This window comes from Streptopelia decaocto (assembly GCF_964273445.1).
Source record: "Streptopelia decaocto genome assembly, chromosome: 17".
Taxonomy (NCBI): domain Eukaryota; kingdom Metazoa; phylum Chordata; class Aves; order Columbiformes; family Columbidae; genus Streptopelia; species Streptopelia decaocto.
This window is the reverse complement of record NC_138672.1, coordinates 8,264,193-8,277,288: the sequence shown is the minus strand read 5'-3', so window position 1 is coordinate 8,277,288 and position 13,096 is coordinate 8,264,193. Positions and strand designations below refer to the sequence as shown.

Genomic DNA, 13,096 nt, shown 5'->3' with positions numbered 1-13,096 from the left:
GGGCTGAGCCGGTGCTGGTGAGGAGAAGGGGATGGTTGTGTGGCTGAAGGCACCGTCAGAGCCCAGGTCCTCTCCAGCCTTTACCACCACTGTTCTGTGACTGGACTGGACTGAGAGTTTTATTATTAAGCTTTGTTTTTTTAAGTGTGAAGTCTTATGTCAAATGAATGTGTAACCACACTGCTCTTTCTTGTCACCCCACATCCCTTCCAGGAATCTAATCCCTTAAAATACAGACATTACAAGCAAGTACTTTATTTATTTATTTAGAATAAAAAAGGAGCAGGATTACAATGCTACTGTCAAAGTATACAAAACATTAATCCATTTTACAAAAAGTGTCATATACACAGCATCAGTATTTACAGCAGCTCTGTCAGACCCTCCCATGAACTAAAGCTCAAAGGAAAAAGTCCAGAAACTAAAAGAGTCAAACTCACCTTTGCTCTTTGTTCAGCCTGGGGACCGTGTGGTCGGTCAGCTACACTTGCACCCCAGAACAGAATTAAAGTCGCACGATCAACTAGATTAGCGGAGCAATCAAATAAAACTCCCCTCTGAGCAGTTCCATTGGAATGGCTCGTGTTTTCCCTTTTCAGGGCTGGCCTCTGAGTTTCGTGTTAAATAGGAATGTGGTGGGGCCGGCCGGCCCTGTAGCTCCTCTGTGGGCTCTCGTGGTGCCCCAGTCCTCCTGGGTTGACGGTGCTTCAAGAGGGACATTCACATTTGGGTTGATTCAGCTGCAGCCTAGGACAGCACAGGGAATTACTCCTCTTTCTGCCCCAAAATGCAGCGTAGTTAATGCTTCTTAGTGCCTTGTGTACCAGCTGTGTTGCAACAGGGAAAAGAGTCGCGCACAGGCAGCTGTGACACTCCTGAGGTCACCACTCGGACCGTCACAGAGCAGCAGGAGTTCAGGTCTTTTAAAAACTGCATTAACATTAAAAAAATAGTGACAGGATAAGAATATTTCTACTGACACCAAGGGGCCTGGGAATGTCTCTAGTGTAAAGTATGAGTTAGAACTGAGTGCGGCCAAAGATCAGCACAGACGGAAATTTAAGCGTGTGTATCAAGGTCCTCCTCTGTTAGAAGTGAAAACGAGCCCTGTGAGCATTGCTGTGCACACACACCAACGTGTGCACCCTGGATTGAGACTTCCAAGAGAAGGCTCAACTCTGTCTTGTTGAGATTTCTGCACCTTCAACAGGTAGGATGGGACTCCAGATGAAGAGCCAGGCTCAAGTTGTCCTTGTTCACCCACAGAGAGGGGAAAGAAGAACAGCTTTCCAACCTGGTATTTACCAGCAGAGCTATAAACTATCTCCACACAGACATTTGTACTGGTTCTGGTTAAAGAATAAACCCTTCCCACTCTGGTAGCAATTGTGCCTGCAAGGCCACCCAGTTTGTGAAGCGGTGGCCAAGTAATAAAGGGTGGGCTTTGTATCTGAGAAATTAAACTTGTACAAACAAGTCTCCTGTAAATGTTAGTTTAGGGCATAACAGCACAAGTGTGATTTGTTCACCTTTAACTAGGGCAATAAATGTTTGCGTTCAGTTCTTTTATGTCAAGAAACCCTTAATGAGGATAGAATAAATGGTGTTATGCTGCTCGTAATCACTGATGATACATTAGCCAGTGGAAAACCTGGCAAGTTTAAGAAAATCAGGGAACTATTTATTGCCTGTATGTATGTATTAGCAACCATCATTTTTCTTCTCTAGAAATATACAATAGAATTAATAGGGTGCGGGAGAAAGCAAATGGAAAGGATGATTGAACAACAAAGTCCGTGGGGGCTAAACTGGGGTAAAAGGCAGCAACGAGTTCCACTGTCACCCGTTCCAGAGCAAGTGTAGGTTGGAGACCCAAGACAGAGTCCTCGTGACCCCAAACTGTCACTTCAGTTCCAACAATGGCACCAGCACCTGGGCACTAAGGAGCCGAACAGCCCAGAGCTGTTCTGCTGATCCTTCCACCTGGACTAGCTTGGAGTTTCTCATCCCAGGGGGGAGGGATAAACTCTTGTTAGCAGCACAAGCAGTACATCTTAAATGCTCTAATACCAGAAGCTACTTATCAAAGATAATGACGCATTAGCTCCAGCCACAGAACATGGCCTCTCTGGCTGTTAATTCTCAGATGCAACAGCAAATAGTGCAGTGAGTGCTGCTTCCTCTGGAGGTGAGGCACCATAACAGCCAGAGCTCACCACCAAATGCAGCTGAGGAGAAACACTTGTTTGAAACATCTTGCAGAGCTTAGGGCAAAAACTTAGCAAGATGAACTCTGATTTTGCACGATTTATTCTTTGCATGCTTCACATCGCAAAACAGGCTGAGCCAAATATTGGATAGGTTGACCGTGTGTTAGTTTGAGAAGGCAGCTCTGTTAATGGCAAAATAATGTGAGGATCTGGCAGCAGGTGCTCGTACCTTCCTCACCCACCCGCCTTCCCTGCGTGGGGTGAAACAAGGGTTTGATTAGGACAACGCGAGGGATAATGCACCAAGGGGCAGCTGCAGCCCTGTGGGTTGTTACAGACCCCGGCAGGAACGGGCCTGAGCTCCACAGTCCCAAACTGCGGGTGCCGAGGCCGGGACAGATTGGAGGTTTTTTGAAGGAAAAATGAAATCACAATACCTCTTTACCTGTTGTGAATGGGTCAGGGTGAGAAGGGAAAGCTTTGCGCTAAAGGATCTCCACTGGCATGCAGACAAAGCCGACATCGTTGGCTCTAAAATCCCATTCTTCCAGCAGTCATAAATCAGGTTAAATAAAGTGGCAATGGTATATTGAGTATCTACTGCCTTGAAAGACAAGGAAAATAAACATTAATGCTGTGACATGAATGCTGGGGGTACTAGAGCTTCTACATGTCTAAAGCATTAAGTCAGGGAAATTCAGGAGAACTGCCAGAAGTAATCACCAGGAATTAATCTAATGAGATCACATTGAACCTTTTGGTCAGCCAGACTTAAACATTTCAGCAGATCAGGATGTTATTATGGTTTTTAAGCCACTATCAAAGAAATGGTCTCTGACTTGTTTTAAAAGCACTTACACGTGGTTCTGGAGAGCTCTGTCACCCTTTCCAGTCAGGTGAATTTGTAAACGGGAACACTGGCTGACGAACTGGTCAGGACGGCGCGGACAGGGCTTGCAGCTTCCACTTAATTCTCCACCGCTGTGAATAAACCTTCTGTTCAGCTCATACTGGAAGCTGATGTTCCACCCCAGCGCTCCAAACCCCATCAGCACTGGGGAGGAGAAGGTACAGTACCCAGCCTTGAACTACACACACGTTGGGTATCGAGGTTACTCGCTGTTTTACTGGATGCTATCACGATCTACATCTTCTTTCCTTGCAGACACACTGAAGTAATTTCGATTTGCAATGCACAGCAATAAAAAACTAAACATTTCTTTAATACAATTATGGTATCGCTTCCAAGGATATTTACAAACAAGGCTAATTATTTTACAGATGAATGTGCTTCTGCTGCTCTAGTCTACTACATTAATGTTATTCTCAGTCAAAGCACTGTCATGCTTAATGCATGAAACACTGAATAGTAAGGACCGTTGACTTGTTTTAATGTTAAGCTGAAGAAAAATTTGCTCCTACTAAAGGTGAAGAAACATTAAAAAAAATATGCATAGTCAGTAAATCAAGGAAACTGAAGCACCAATCCACACATGCATTGTTGGAGACTGATACTGGCAGGACAATCCCTTGATTTCTCAAAGAACTGCAGAGGACTTTACACCATTAGAAATGTCATGAATCACAAACAGGGCAACACATCCGAGTGTCCAGACCGGCACTCCAAAGAATGCAAATACATAAGCTTTAGATTATTTGACAACATGGATTTAAGTTAACAAGACAAACCGTACCAAATAACCACACACATTTTGGAGGTATTATTCCTCTAACACTGCATAGGAAGTTGAAAAGGATTCTCCTGCTCCCCACGGGAACGAGGTGCCAAAGAGAGACAGATGTGTTCTTCTGACAGAAGGCAGAATGAATTTCTGGTCTCGGCCACGCTACATTGATTTAAGGATCTCCTGATGGAAGTCGGGGTTATGCAAGAACCAGCCTCACCAGACCACGACCACTTGTGGAAACTTTCCCTACAACATCTTAACCACAGGGTGATTGAGTTTTGGGGTGGTTTGGGGTTTTTTACTGCATTATTCTGAAAAGAGAAACTGTCAGCTGGGAGTGACTACTTGTGTGTCGAACTTCTGTAAAGCTCAATTTTTCTATGAGGGAGACTCGACTGAATTGAAAATAAGGTAAATTGGGAATTTTTGGTAACTGAGTTGCACTGGGAAAGAGGATTCCTGCTGGTAGCAAGTGAAACCAAAGGCATTTACATCAGCAAAAGCAAGGAAGTGGTTAGAACTTAGTTCAGAAAAAGAAAGCGGGGCAAAAGACTGAAGAACATTGGAAATTAGATCTGTATTAGTGTTTAATCCAATTGCTATTAGTGTAATAATTATTGCATTTAAAAATTATTCTTACTGATCCATATTTGACCCAGGCAGTCAGTATTACCCTTCTGACTGCAATACTGTTGTAGCAGTCAAGAAGCAGTTATTCTTTTAGACTTTAAAGTGAATATAATATAATGGCCAATTTCTTTCATATGGCTGTAACTGGCACATGCTTCACTCTGCAAGAAATTAAAACCACAGATTATTTTGATAGTTTAATCTTCTGCAGCAAGTGCCAGTGCTTGTTAAAAAGCAACCAAGAGCACTACAAGCTGAAGCCTTCTCTACCCACCAAGACCATTCAATAGGCAGCTCCGCTGTTCCCGTCCTAGCTCTGGGGAAACCTCACGTTTGTGGGGCAGAAAGGACAGTTCACCCCACGCCCTTAAGACTTCAGTGCCTTGTTAGTGAAAGGAAGCGTGTCCAGCTGCTGATGCTTCAATCAGGTGCATTTCCAAACCCTTTATAAACTTGCTTTTCCAGGTGTACTCCTGTTTCTGGAGCATGGAACCGGCTCTGGCTTTAAGGAGCTTCTAGAACCTCTGATATGTTATTTACAGGGTCATGGACAATGTCTTCCCCCTCCAGTAAAGTCTGTATTCCTGCGCTCAATATCCTTCCAGACTGAAGGGAGCCCATGCAGTACACAAAATCCTTTGAGTCTTTTCATAGCTCATCTCTAGAACACAGGAGAATCACAGAACGTGCAAGGTCCTTGCAACAACCTCTTGATCCATTCAGGATCTGCAAATAAGAAAACAAGTTGTTAAAAGCTGGAGGTAGGCGGCATTCCTGTTTCATCTCTGAGATGGACAAACTAAATCATAATCCTGAAAGAGTTTGTGTATATTCGCCATGCAGGATTACCTGAGAGTTCAGAAGGAATCCGACTCTCATTATCGTCTCTGGATGATGTACTTACAGGAGGTTTGGGACCTAAGCCAGCAAGGTAACAACTATTAATATTTCTTAACCTGTGCTGGATCAACACAGCTTGCACTGAAACAACGACCCTCAGCTCTTGCAGAACTGGATGCTAATATATTCCGCTCGAATATAAACTAACTGTTGTAGCACCCCAGCACAGATCATGTGTTTACTCAGCTCTCATTAAAATGGAGTATTTGTAAATTAATTTCTGCAGTCACTGTTTTGCAATTAACGTGTGCCACTAATGCATGGACGACAACAGGACACAGTGAAATGCAGGGTACTGGTACTTCACGTAACTGTCTAAAAGCGGAAAGTCAGTGAAATTAATTCAAGTCATGCAGCTAAAACTTGAGAACGCAGAACTCTCTGAGCCCCACAGGAACAGTTTTACCTTCTGGGGTCGGATGTCGCGCGATGCTGTCGTGAAGCAAACACCTCCTGTACACCAGACTCTGACAGGACTGGTAGGTTAGAAAGCACCTGTAAAAAGACAAGTGGGTTTTATCAAGAGGTTTTATTGTTTTTTTTTGTGACCTGCTCCTATCCTGTGACGTGACAGTTACCATCCAGGGGAAGAACCAGTGTCTTTGAGGCAATGACTATATAGCCAAATCAGCATGTAAGATTTTTAGGCAAACGTTTTACTTTAAGTGACAGCCCACTGACTTGCTAAGTCTCCAGAGACAATCACCATTGCTGTTGGAAGATTTCCATTTTGAGATATTCCAGAACTTGTCTCACTGCTCAGTGTGGCTGCTTCCTATCATGGTTTGTTAAATTACTTTGTTTCCAAATGCTGAAGTAGCTAGAACAAACCCTCCTTCATGTGCTGTTCCAAAGGATGATGTGTGCTTGAATTTCCCCAGCCAGTTTCTCCCTGCCCCTTGAAAAGTTAAATGACAAATGTGTTTTATTTAAACAACACTGTCCTGATAAGAGAAACAAATCCAATCTACAATGCCCTCTCTCCCTCACGGAAGGGGACAGATAACAGCAACAATTACAATTAACAGCAGCATAGACAAAATGCTTTATGACTTTTGACTCTAACACTAGGAAGTGCGTTACGTTAGCTATTTATGTTTAAATCATCCAGAGGAGGGCAAAAACCCTTTAAGAACCAATTACCTGAGCCAAATATGTCCATTGGAGCAGACTGCCTGTTTGCGATCGGTGAAGGGCAGGATCTCTTTACACAAGCTGCAGTGCTCTGGAAAAGTCTGTTTGTTCATTTTCTTGAGGATATGCCCGATCAGCACCTGGGAACACAGAGCGGTCAGCACTGGTCAGAGCAAAGCAGCCGCCTACTGAAAGGTGGAAACGTCTTGCGGGATATTGCGGTTTCTGAATAGGATACAGGGTGCAAACATCAGTGCTCTGCACTCAATTCAAAGAAATAACAGCATAAGAAATATCATACATTGGTAAGTATTAATGTATTCTCATTTTATTGTAATATAAAGATTTCTGTCACACAGTGAAGGGATAGAGAACTTGGGAGCAGTGGTGTTATGTTACCCTACACATTGACAAAGTACTGAAGACACTGGTATCGTGTCACTTCAGAAGACGCCACTGACGGTTCCAGCAACGCTTTGACGTTCTCATGCCTATCACAATAGATGTACTAAAATACTCCTGTTCAGAAATTACCTGAATACGTGTCTTCAGCAGTCACCTTGGAGTATGTGTAATGTTTATAGTAGAACTTACACGTGATCAAGTTTGTCTTTGACATTTCAATAGATACAAACCACATCCCAAGGACCTTTAAAATGTGGCAGTAAACTGAATAGATAAAATAGAATTTGGAAGTCAGCTTTTAATCGCTGTAAGAAGAATAATCTTGTTTACAAGATAAGAAAACTCTCAAACCTTCAATTCATAGTAATGGGATGCTAGAAAAACCCAGCTGTTCTGCCAGAATACCCTCCCAGTGAATTACTGAAGGCCACACCATGTGGGCCACTTGCTCCTAAGCCGCAGAGAGAAAATCACGCTCCATCAGTGCTGGAAACATGCTCCCTTCCCCTGCCCGTCTGGGGGCAACGGAAAGGGTGATATTTAGAGTTCAAGTGATTTAAGGACTTAGGTACTAAACAGAACTGTTCTCTGCTCACACAAAGAGATGCAGAGACATCCAAGATGTTCTTTTCATCAAGTCGTAAGCGTCGGGAGGCTGATGGCAGCGTTCCTGCTGAAGCTTCCTTTGTCTGATGTCTACATTCAGAAAGCTTCCTTGCCCAGTGCCAGGTTCACCAATCACTTATTTCCTGCCACATATGCTTACTCCACACATTGCAGAAGTCAGGACAAGGTCCTCGCAGTTATGCTTCTATTTTGGAGGCAGTATTGCAAGTTTGGGAAGATTTTCTATCCTGGCTAAGCATTCAGTTATGCTTATTTACTGTAGTTCGATAAATGCAAGTGTGCCTGAGGGTTCAAGCCATATATGTTGTAACAAAGACATTCAGCTAGCTTGGTGAAAGTCCTGGATCACTGGATTTAACTCATAAGACACAATCGCTTTCTGAACCCATCTTTCCACTGCAGGCTCATGGAGCACTGACAAGAGCTGACACAGCACCTGAACAGGCACAGGACTTTCAATTAGAAATACTTCAAGAAGTGATACTACAACTCTGAATATTAGAACTGCAGACTAACTAACTAACTAGAGAAAATACCTCCTAAGCTTAGTTTTGCGGAGATCATAGATTAAATAATCTTAGCCATGAAAGTACATGTTCTAAACCCACCAAACCAGTGGAATAACTGTGGTTCTCTCCCTGGTTCTGCAAACATTCAGATACGCTTATTCTTCATTGTACCTGATCCAAATTTCAATATCTGTATTTACATTCCCTCCTAATCCATAATTTCAAGGAAGGACAACTTAAACTGTACGCTCTATAGAAGCTGACTGGCAAGGAGGACATGATTACAGTTCTCTTTCCCACCCCCGAAATCTTATTTTCATTTAAAGATACGGAAGGGGGAGAAAGAAATTCCTTGTAACACCGAATCCCCAGAGCATAGAGGCACACTTACTCGTGCTGTTCTGTCATCGTAGCCATCATCAGACATTAAGAAGTCACAGACTCCTCTGGTGGGAATACTGGTGTTTTCCGTGATCCATGTGTGTAGATAAACTTCTCCCAACACCCGTTTCATGTGTTCTCGTGTCAAGTGCATTTCTACTGCGTCAATTTGCGCCTGTATTTCGAGCAGCTTTTCTTCCATTGGCTCGCGGCCTCCTATGTCACTTGACGGAGGAAGAGAATCGTCTGCAGTGTCATCTATGTCCATACCTTTGCCCGCGTCACACGCGCTCTGCTTACTGGCTTGTTTAGAAGTTCCTTCCTCTTGATCGTCTTCAGTGCTGCCCATCCCAGGGGAGTCCGATATCAAGATTTTTGCATCCTCGTGTGAAGGTCTCCACATGACCTCTGAGGGAGCTTTCTGCATTGACTGGTATAAAATCCTCAGGAGAAATAGCTTAAACCGCCAGAAGTAAGTAGAACCGCAGCTCTCAATCTTTTTATCCAGTGCTTCCTGGAGGAATTGAGGAATATGCTTATCCTTCAAAATTTTCCAGCGTACAAGATCTGTCAAATCCACTTGCCGGAAAAGGTTCTGAACAGAAGATTCCAAGAGCTGTGCAGCTGCCTCCTCAAAAGTCTTAAGGGTTACAAACTGGACTTGGTAGTTTTTGTTAACTGGGTGAAGGCCGTTAGTCATGCCCTCTGTTGTAATAACCGCCAAGTACGCACCACACGGGCTAACAGCTATTCCGTGAGTCCTGACAGAACCAAACACCTCCGAGACCTTAATCAGCTGGTGCTCAAACTTTAAAGCAACGTCCGTGAATATGGGAATCAGCTGCCTCACCTTTCCATCGCTGGAGCACGTGTACACCGTGCCGTTCTGCTTGTCCGCCGTCATGGATACGATCGGCAAAGAATGAAGCCCCGTCACGTGGGAATTATGGACGTTGAGACCCGCTTTGGATATTAACAGGAGACACCAGAACACGTAAGGTCCTCGTGCAGCCACCACCAAGCTGCAACTACATTTCTGGTAGGGGTGGTAAAGAGGAATACATTTGATGCTATGCACGGGTAACTGGTCCATTTCTTGCCACAAGACTACGGGCTGTCTCAGCGTAAAGTAGCCTTTGACGGCTTTTAGATTGACAGGGAGGATCTTAACAGGTCCAAAAGCACTGCCTACAATAAGTCCGCTCATCTTGCGGTTGTTATGTTCATATTCCCACCAAGACAACACACTAGGGGAACTTATTCCGGACTCTATGGTATTGCAAGAAGTAATCGATTCCTTCCCCAGAAACGGAAGCTGAAATTGCCAAACCGCAATGTTACCATTTTCAAAGACGACTGCCAGGAGCACGCTGCCGACATCCCAGCATTCGTTGTTGTGTTTGACCTGCTGAGTGGTGCAGATGCCCGACCACTCCATGCGCACCGGGGTCTGCATGCTGTGCCGGCGCTGAAATTCGGAGAAGTCTCCTAGCTCTCCCCTGGGAGTGTCAGCTTTGGTGAGGGTGTAGCTGGCTTCGTACAAACGCTCCCCGTAGATTTCCGTCAGGTCCACCAGCTGCACCCACTGCAGCCTGTTGAGGTTTGCGTGGATGGTCAATCGATTGTCCATGGTTAAAGCTGCCAGAAGGCACCTCCCGTTGGCGTCGCAGCCCAGCGGTGACCAGCTGGAATACTTGAATCCTCGCATGGGCGGCAGCGACTTCCCCTCGGGATTGAAGACTCGGTCCAGCATAAAAGTTTGACTGACGGTTGGATCCACTGAATTTGCAAACTTTTCTCTACATTCTGCTACCTCCTTTTTTGGACCAACCTAAAAGAAAATAAAAAGTACTTTTAAAAACAGAAGTAGAATTTTTTTTTTTAGGGACACTTTCCTGGAATTAATCCCATTCTCTATCACAACCTACACTATGCTATTCTAATGACTGATTAACCTCACTCTTAAAGCCTCAAGCTTCATTGTTGACCTGAATTTGTACAATTTTGACTTTCAGCTATTGAATTTTTCCTGGACTGAAGGGCCTGTTTTCATACTTCTGTTCTCAAATGTGTATTTAAAGGTATGTGGTGTAACATTCAAGCTGCAAAGCACTCAGTAGTTCAGATCAAGTTATTCCATATTCTCAGCCTTATTTTGGAACATAAGTTCAGGCCCACAACAACAGAATTATTATTTACCAAGATAATTCACCCAGACTTGTGACCTCCCTGTGCTAAGAAGTTAAAGATGCGCCCTGAAGCACAAAACAGCCCCTGCTGCAAAAATCTTCCAGCTTAGATAGCAAACCGGGAAATATTTGTACTTGACACTGCACTGAGATAATCATCAAGTACCGGAGCTCGAGCAATTCTTAAAAAAACAACTGAGCTTTAGAATCCCTGAAGTGCACTTGGTAGATGAGCCCGTTGCACGCTGACACTGGGCTGGGCAGAGTTACCCCCGTGTAAACGAACCAGCGCCGCGCTGCAGCCGGTTGTCCGGGGGGCAGGATCGGGAGCGGCCGGGGGGAGGCGGCCCCGGGGTCTCCCCTGCCCGGGGGGACTCAGCGCGGCGGCCCCGGGGCCGCTTGCGCCGCTCACCTTGAGGTGACAGGCGGCGGCGGGCGCGGGCACGGCCGTGCGGTGGATCACCATCTCCTGCCCGCCGCTGTGCACGTCGCTGAGCTGCTCCAGGACGGCGATGCTGCGGGCCGTGCTCACCGACACCCGGTGATCCTCCGACCAGGCCAGCGGCTCCAGCCCGCTAACTCCGTGCTGCAGCCGCACCGCCGGCTCCCGCCGCACCGCCGTCAGCCGGAACCCCGCGCTCGGAGCCGCCGCCGCCTCCTCGACCAGCGAGTCGAGCCCCAGCGGCGGCTCCTCCTCCCCCGCCGACAGCGACGGGCTGCCCGGGCCGCCCCCGCCGGCCCCGCGCTCCGCCGCCGCCATCTTCGCCGCCGCCTCCTGGGCCGCAGCGCGCATGCGCGGCCGCTGACGAAGCCCCCGGCTGCCCCGGCTGGGGCTGTCCTGCTGCCGCCTGCGCTGTCCCGCACCCCGGCGGCGCGCTTGGGAGGGACGCGCCGAGCCCCGCCGAGTCCCCGGGGCGGGCCGGTTGCGGTTGGCGGCCCCGCGCGAACGGCCAGTCCCTTGGGGAGGCCACCTCGGCGCCCCGTCCGCCTGTTCGCCACCCTCGCGGGCTGAGCCCGGCCCCAGGGGCGGCCCCAGGGCCCTGCGGGAGGCGGAGGCCATGGCGGCGGCCGGGACGCTGCTGCTCAACCTGAGCCCGGCGCCGCGGGGCCGCAGCCAGGTACGTGCGGCCGGGGGCGCTGGGGGCCCGGGCCGAGCCGCCGCCGCTCCGCCGGGACCCGGGTGCCGGAGCGGGGCGGGGGGGGGCAGCGGCCGGGGGAGCCGCGCTCAGCGGGGTGTTGGTTCAGAGTCTGAAAAGTTTATAAAATCGAGCATTTGGCTTTTTCTCCCCCGAGACGGGGTTGAGAGCCGGCAGAGGGACGGGCCCGGGCACCCTGCGCGGTGGTTGGGGACGGGGAAGCTTGTCAGGGAGTGAGCAGGAGGTGGCAGGTACGAGATTCTCGTAGTTACCTTAAAAGTGGGCTCCTGCGGGATCGCGCTGCTCTTTACCTTCGGAGCGGGTTCTGGGTTGTTGGGGCTGGTTGCTGAGCCTGTGGGTGATGCTCTGCATCGCTCGGACACTTCTGTGTCCGGGGGAGCGGCCTTCTCATACTCTAGGGAAAGCGTCTAAAAAGGGAAAGTGTTGTTCTTCACTGTTCCTGGGGGGATATGGGGAGAGCAACAGTTTATTTTCTGAAGATGATTGGAAGATCAGTAAAGTGAACTGGTTTCTGTAGGAGAAGAAATAAAGAGCTCAGAGATGCTGAAAGTTGGCAGGAACATAAATCGAAGTACGGACCATTCGTCTACAGAGAGAAGGAAGCCTACAGGGATCACTTTAATGTGATAATGACATTTGCAGAGCTGTTAAAAGAGACTTTTAAAGCATGTTCTGCTCAGTTACTGGAGAAGTTAGATGAAATCCTTTGGAGATGAGCACTGTATATGATTTTAAGTTTCTGTTTGCATTTCAGTGGTGTTCAGATGTCTCAGGCATGGGGGTGAGTCTGTTACAGTAGGAACTGGCTAGTGGTAAAATCAGACTTAGTTTCTTTAGTCATGGGGTAGGAGATTCCAAAAATAAGGGCTGATGTTTGTGTTCAACATGATACCACCTTGTTAATTCTCCATCATTAATGCATTCTTGCTGTCTGGTTTGTTTGTTAAAATTACAGCAGTCTAACGCGCCGAAAAGAAAGCTCCAGTCACCGCATGGAAACCCACCTTTGAAACGGAAGCGTAAGGCATCCGTAAACACCTTCAAGAAATGTGCTACGGAAGCTGATAGCAGGGAAAAGGGAAATTCATCACAAAAATCTCGGCCTAAGAAGCAGTTGACTCACAACCAAAATGAAAGCCAGAAAAGCAAACCTTTCATTAAGACGTCCAGCCTGTTTAAAAACAACCCTGATATCCCAGAAATCCACAGGTATTTTAGACAAATGGGAGGAAAAAAACCCTTTCAATGCCTTAAAATGTAATGTCT

The 13,096-nt window shown here is 46.9% G+C and overlaps 2 protein-coding genes across 5 annotated transcripts in view; one reads left to right on the top strand and one right to left on the bottom strand.

The window, feature by feature from the left end:
* Positions 1–263: 263 nt before the first annotated feature.
* Positions 264–11,435, bottom strand: GTF3C4 (general transcription factor IIIC subunit 4). 4 transcript variants are annotated; one of them, XR_014185601.1, is made up of 8 exons: positions 11,086–11,435; positions 8,495–10,315; positions 6,572–6,702; positions 5,835–5,923; positions 4,803–5,254; positions 3,069–3,191; positions 2,656–2,814; positions 264–747 (listed from the first exon to the last, which is right to left on the bottom strand). XR_014185601.1 is itself a non-coding variant. In XM_082068011.1 (5 exons), exons 1-5 carry the CDS (start codon positions 11,431–11,433, stop codon positions 5,190–5,192), a joined length of 2,454 nt encoding a protein of 817 aa, XP_081924137.1. In that variant the 5' UTR covers positions 11,434–11,435; the 3' UTR covers positions 3,415–5,189. The 4 variants fall into 4 exon arrangements, 1 of the variants encoding a protein (XP_081924137.1); XR_014185602.1 differs by lacking the exon at positions 3,069–3,191; XR_014185603.1 differs by lacking the exons at positions 264–747; positions 2,656–2,814; positions 3,069–3,191 and adding an exon at positions 3,415–4,689.
* A 74-nt stretch (positions 11,436–11,509) lies between these two features.
* The window catches only part of DDX31 (DEAD-box helicase 31), a 42,542-nt gene continuing 40,955 nt past the window's right edge, over positions 11,510–13,096 (top strand). The window contains exons 1-2 of the mRNA XM_082068012.1: positions 11,510–11,791; positions 12,786–13,039. Of these exons, the coding sequence (XP_081924138.1) occupies positions 11,732–11,791; positions 12,786–13,039 (314 nt within the window). The 5' untranslated portion in view covers positions 11,510–11,731. The remainder of the gene's footprint in view (positions 11,792–12,785; positions 13,040–13,096) is intronic.

Excerpts from the sequence above, each read along its gene's own strand:
- GTF3C4 (XM_082068011.1), bottom strand. The coding sequence starts at position 11,433 with ATGGCGGCGGCGGAGCGCGGGGCCGGCGGGGGCGGCCCGGGCAGCCCG. Across the intron at positions 10,316-11,085 it reads CCGCCGCCTGTCACCTCAAG|GTTGGTCCAAAAAAGGAGGT; the intron begins GTGAGCGGCGCA and ends ATTTTCTTTTAG. Across the intron at positions 5,255-5,834 it reads GCGACATCCGACCCCAGAAG|ATCCTGAATGGATCAAGAGG; the intron begins GTAAAACTGTTC and ends TCTTATTTGCAG.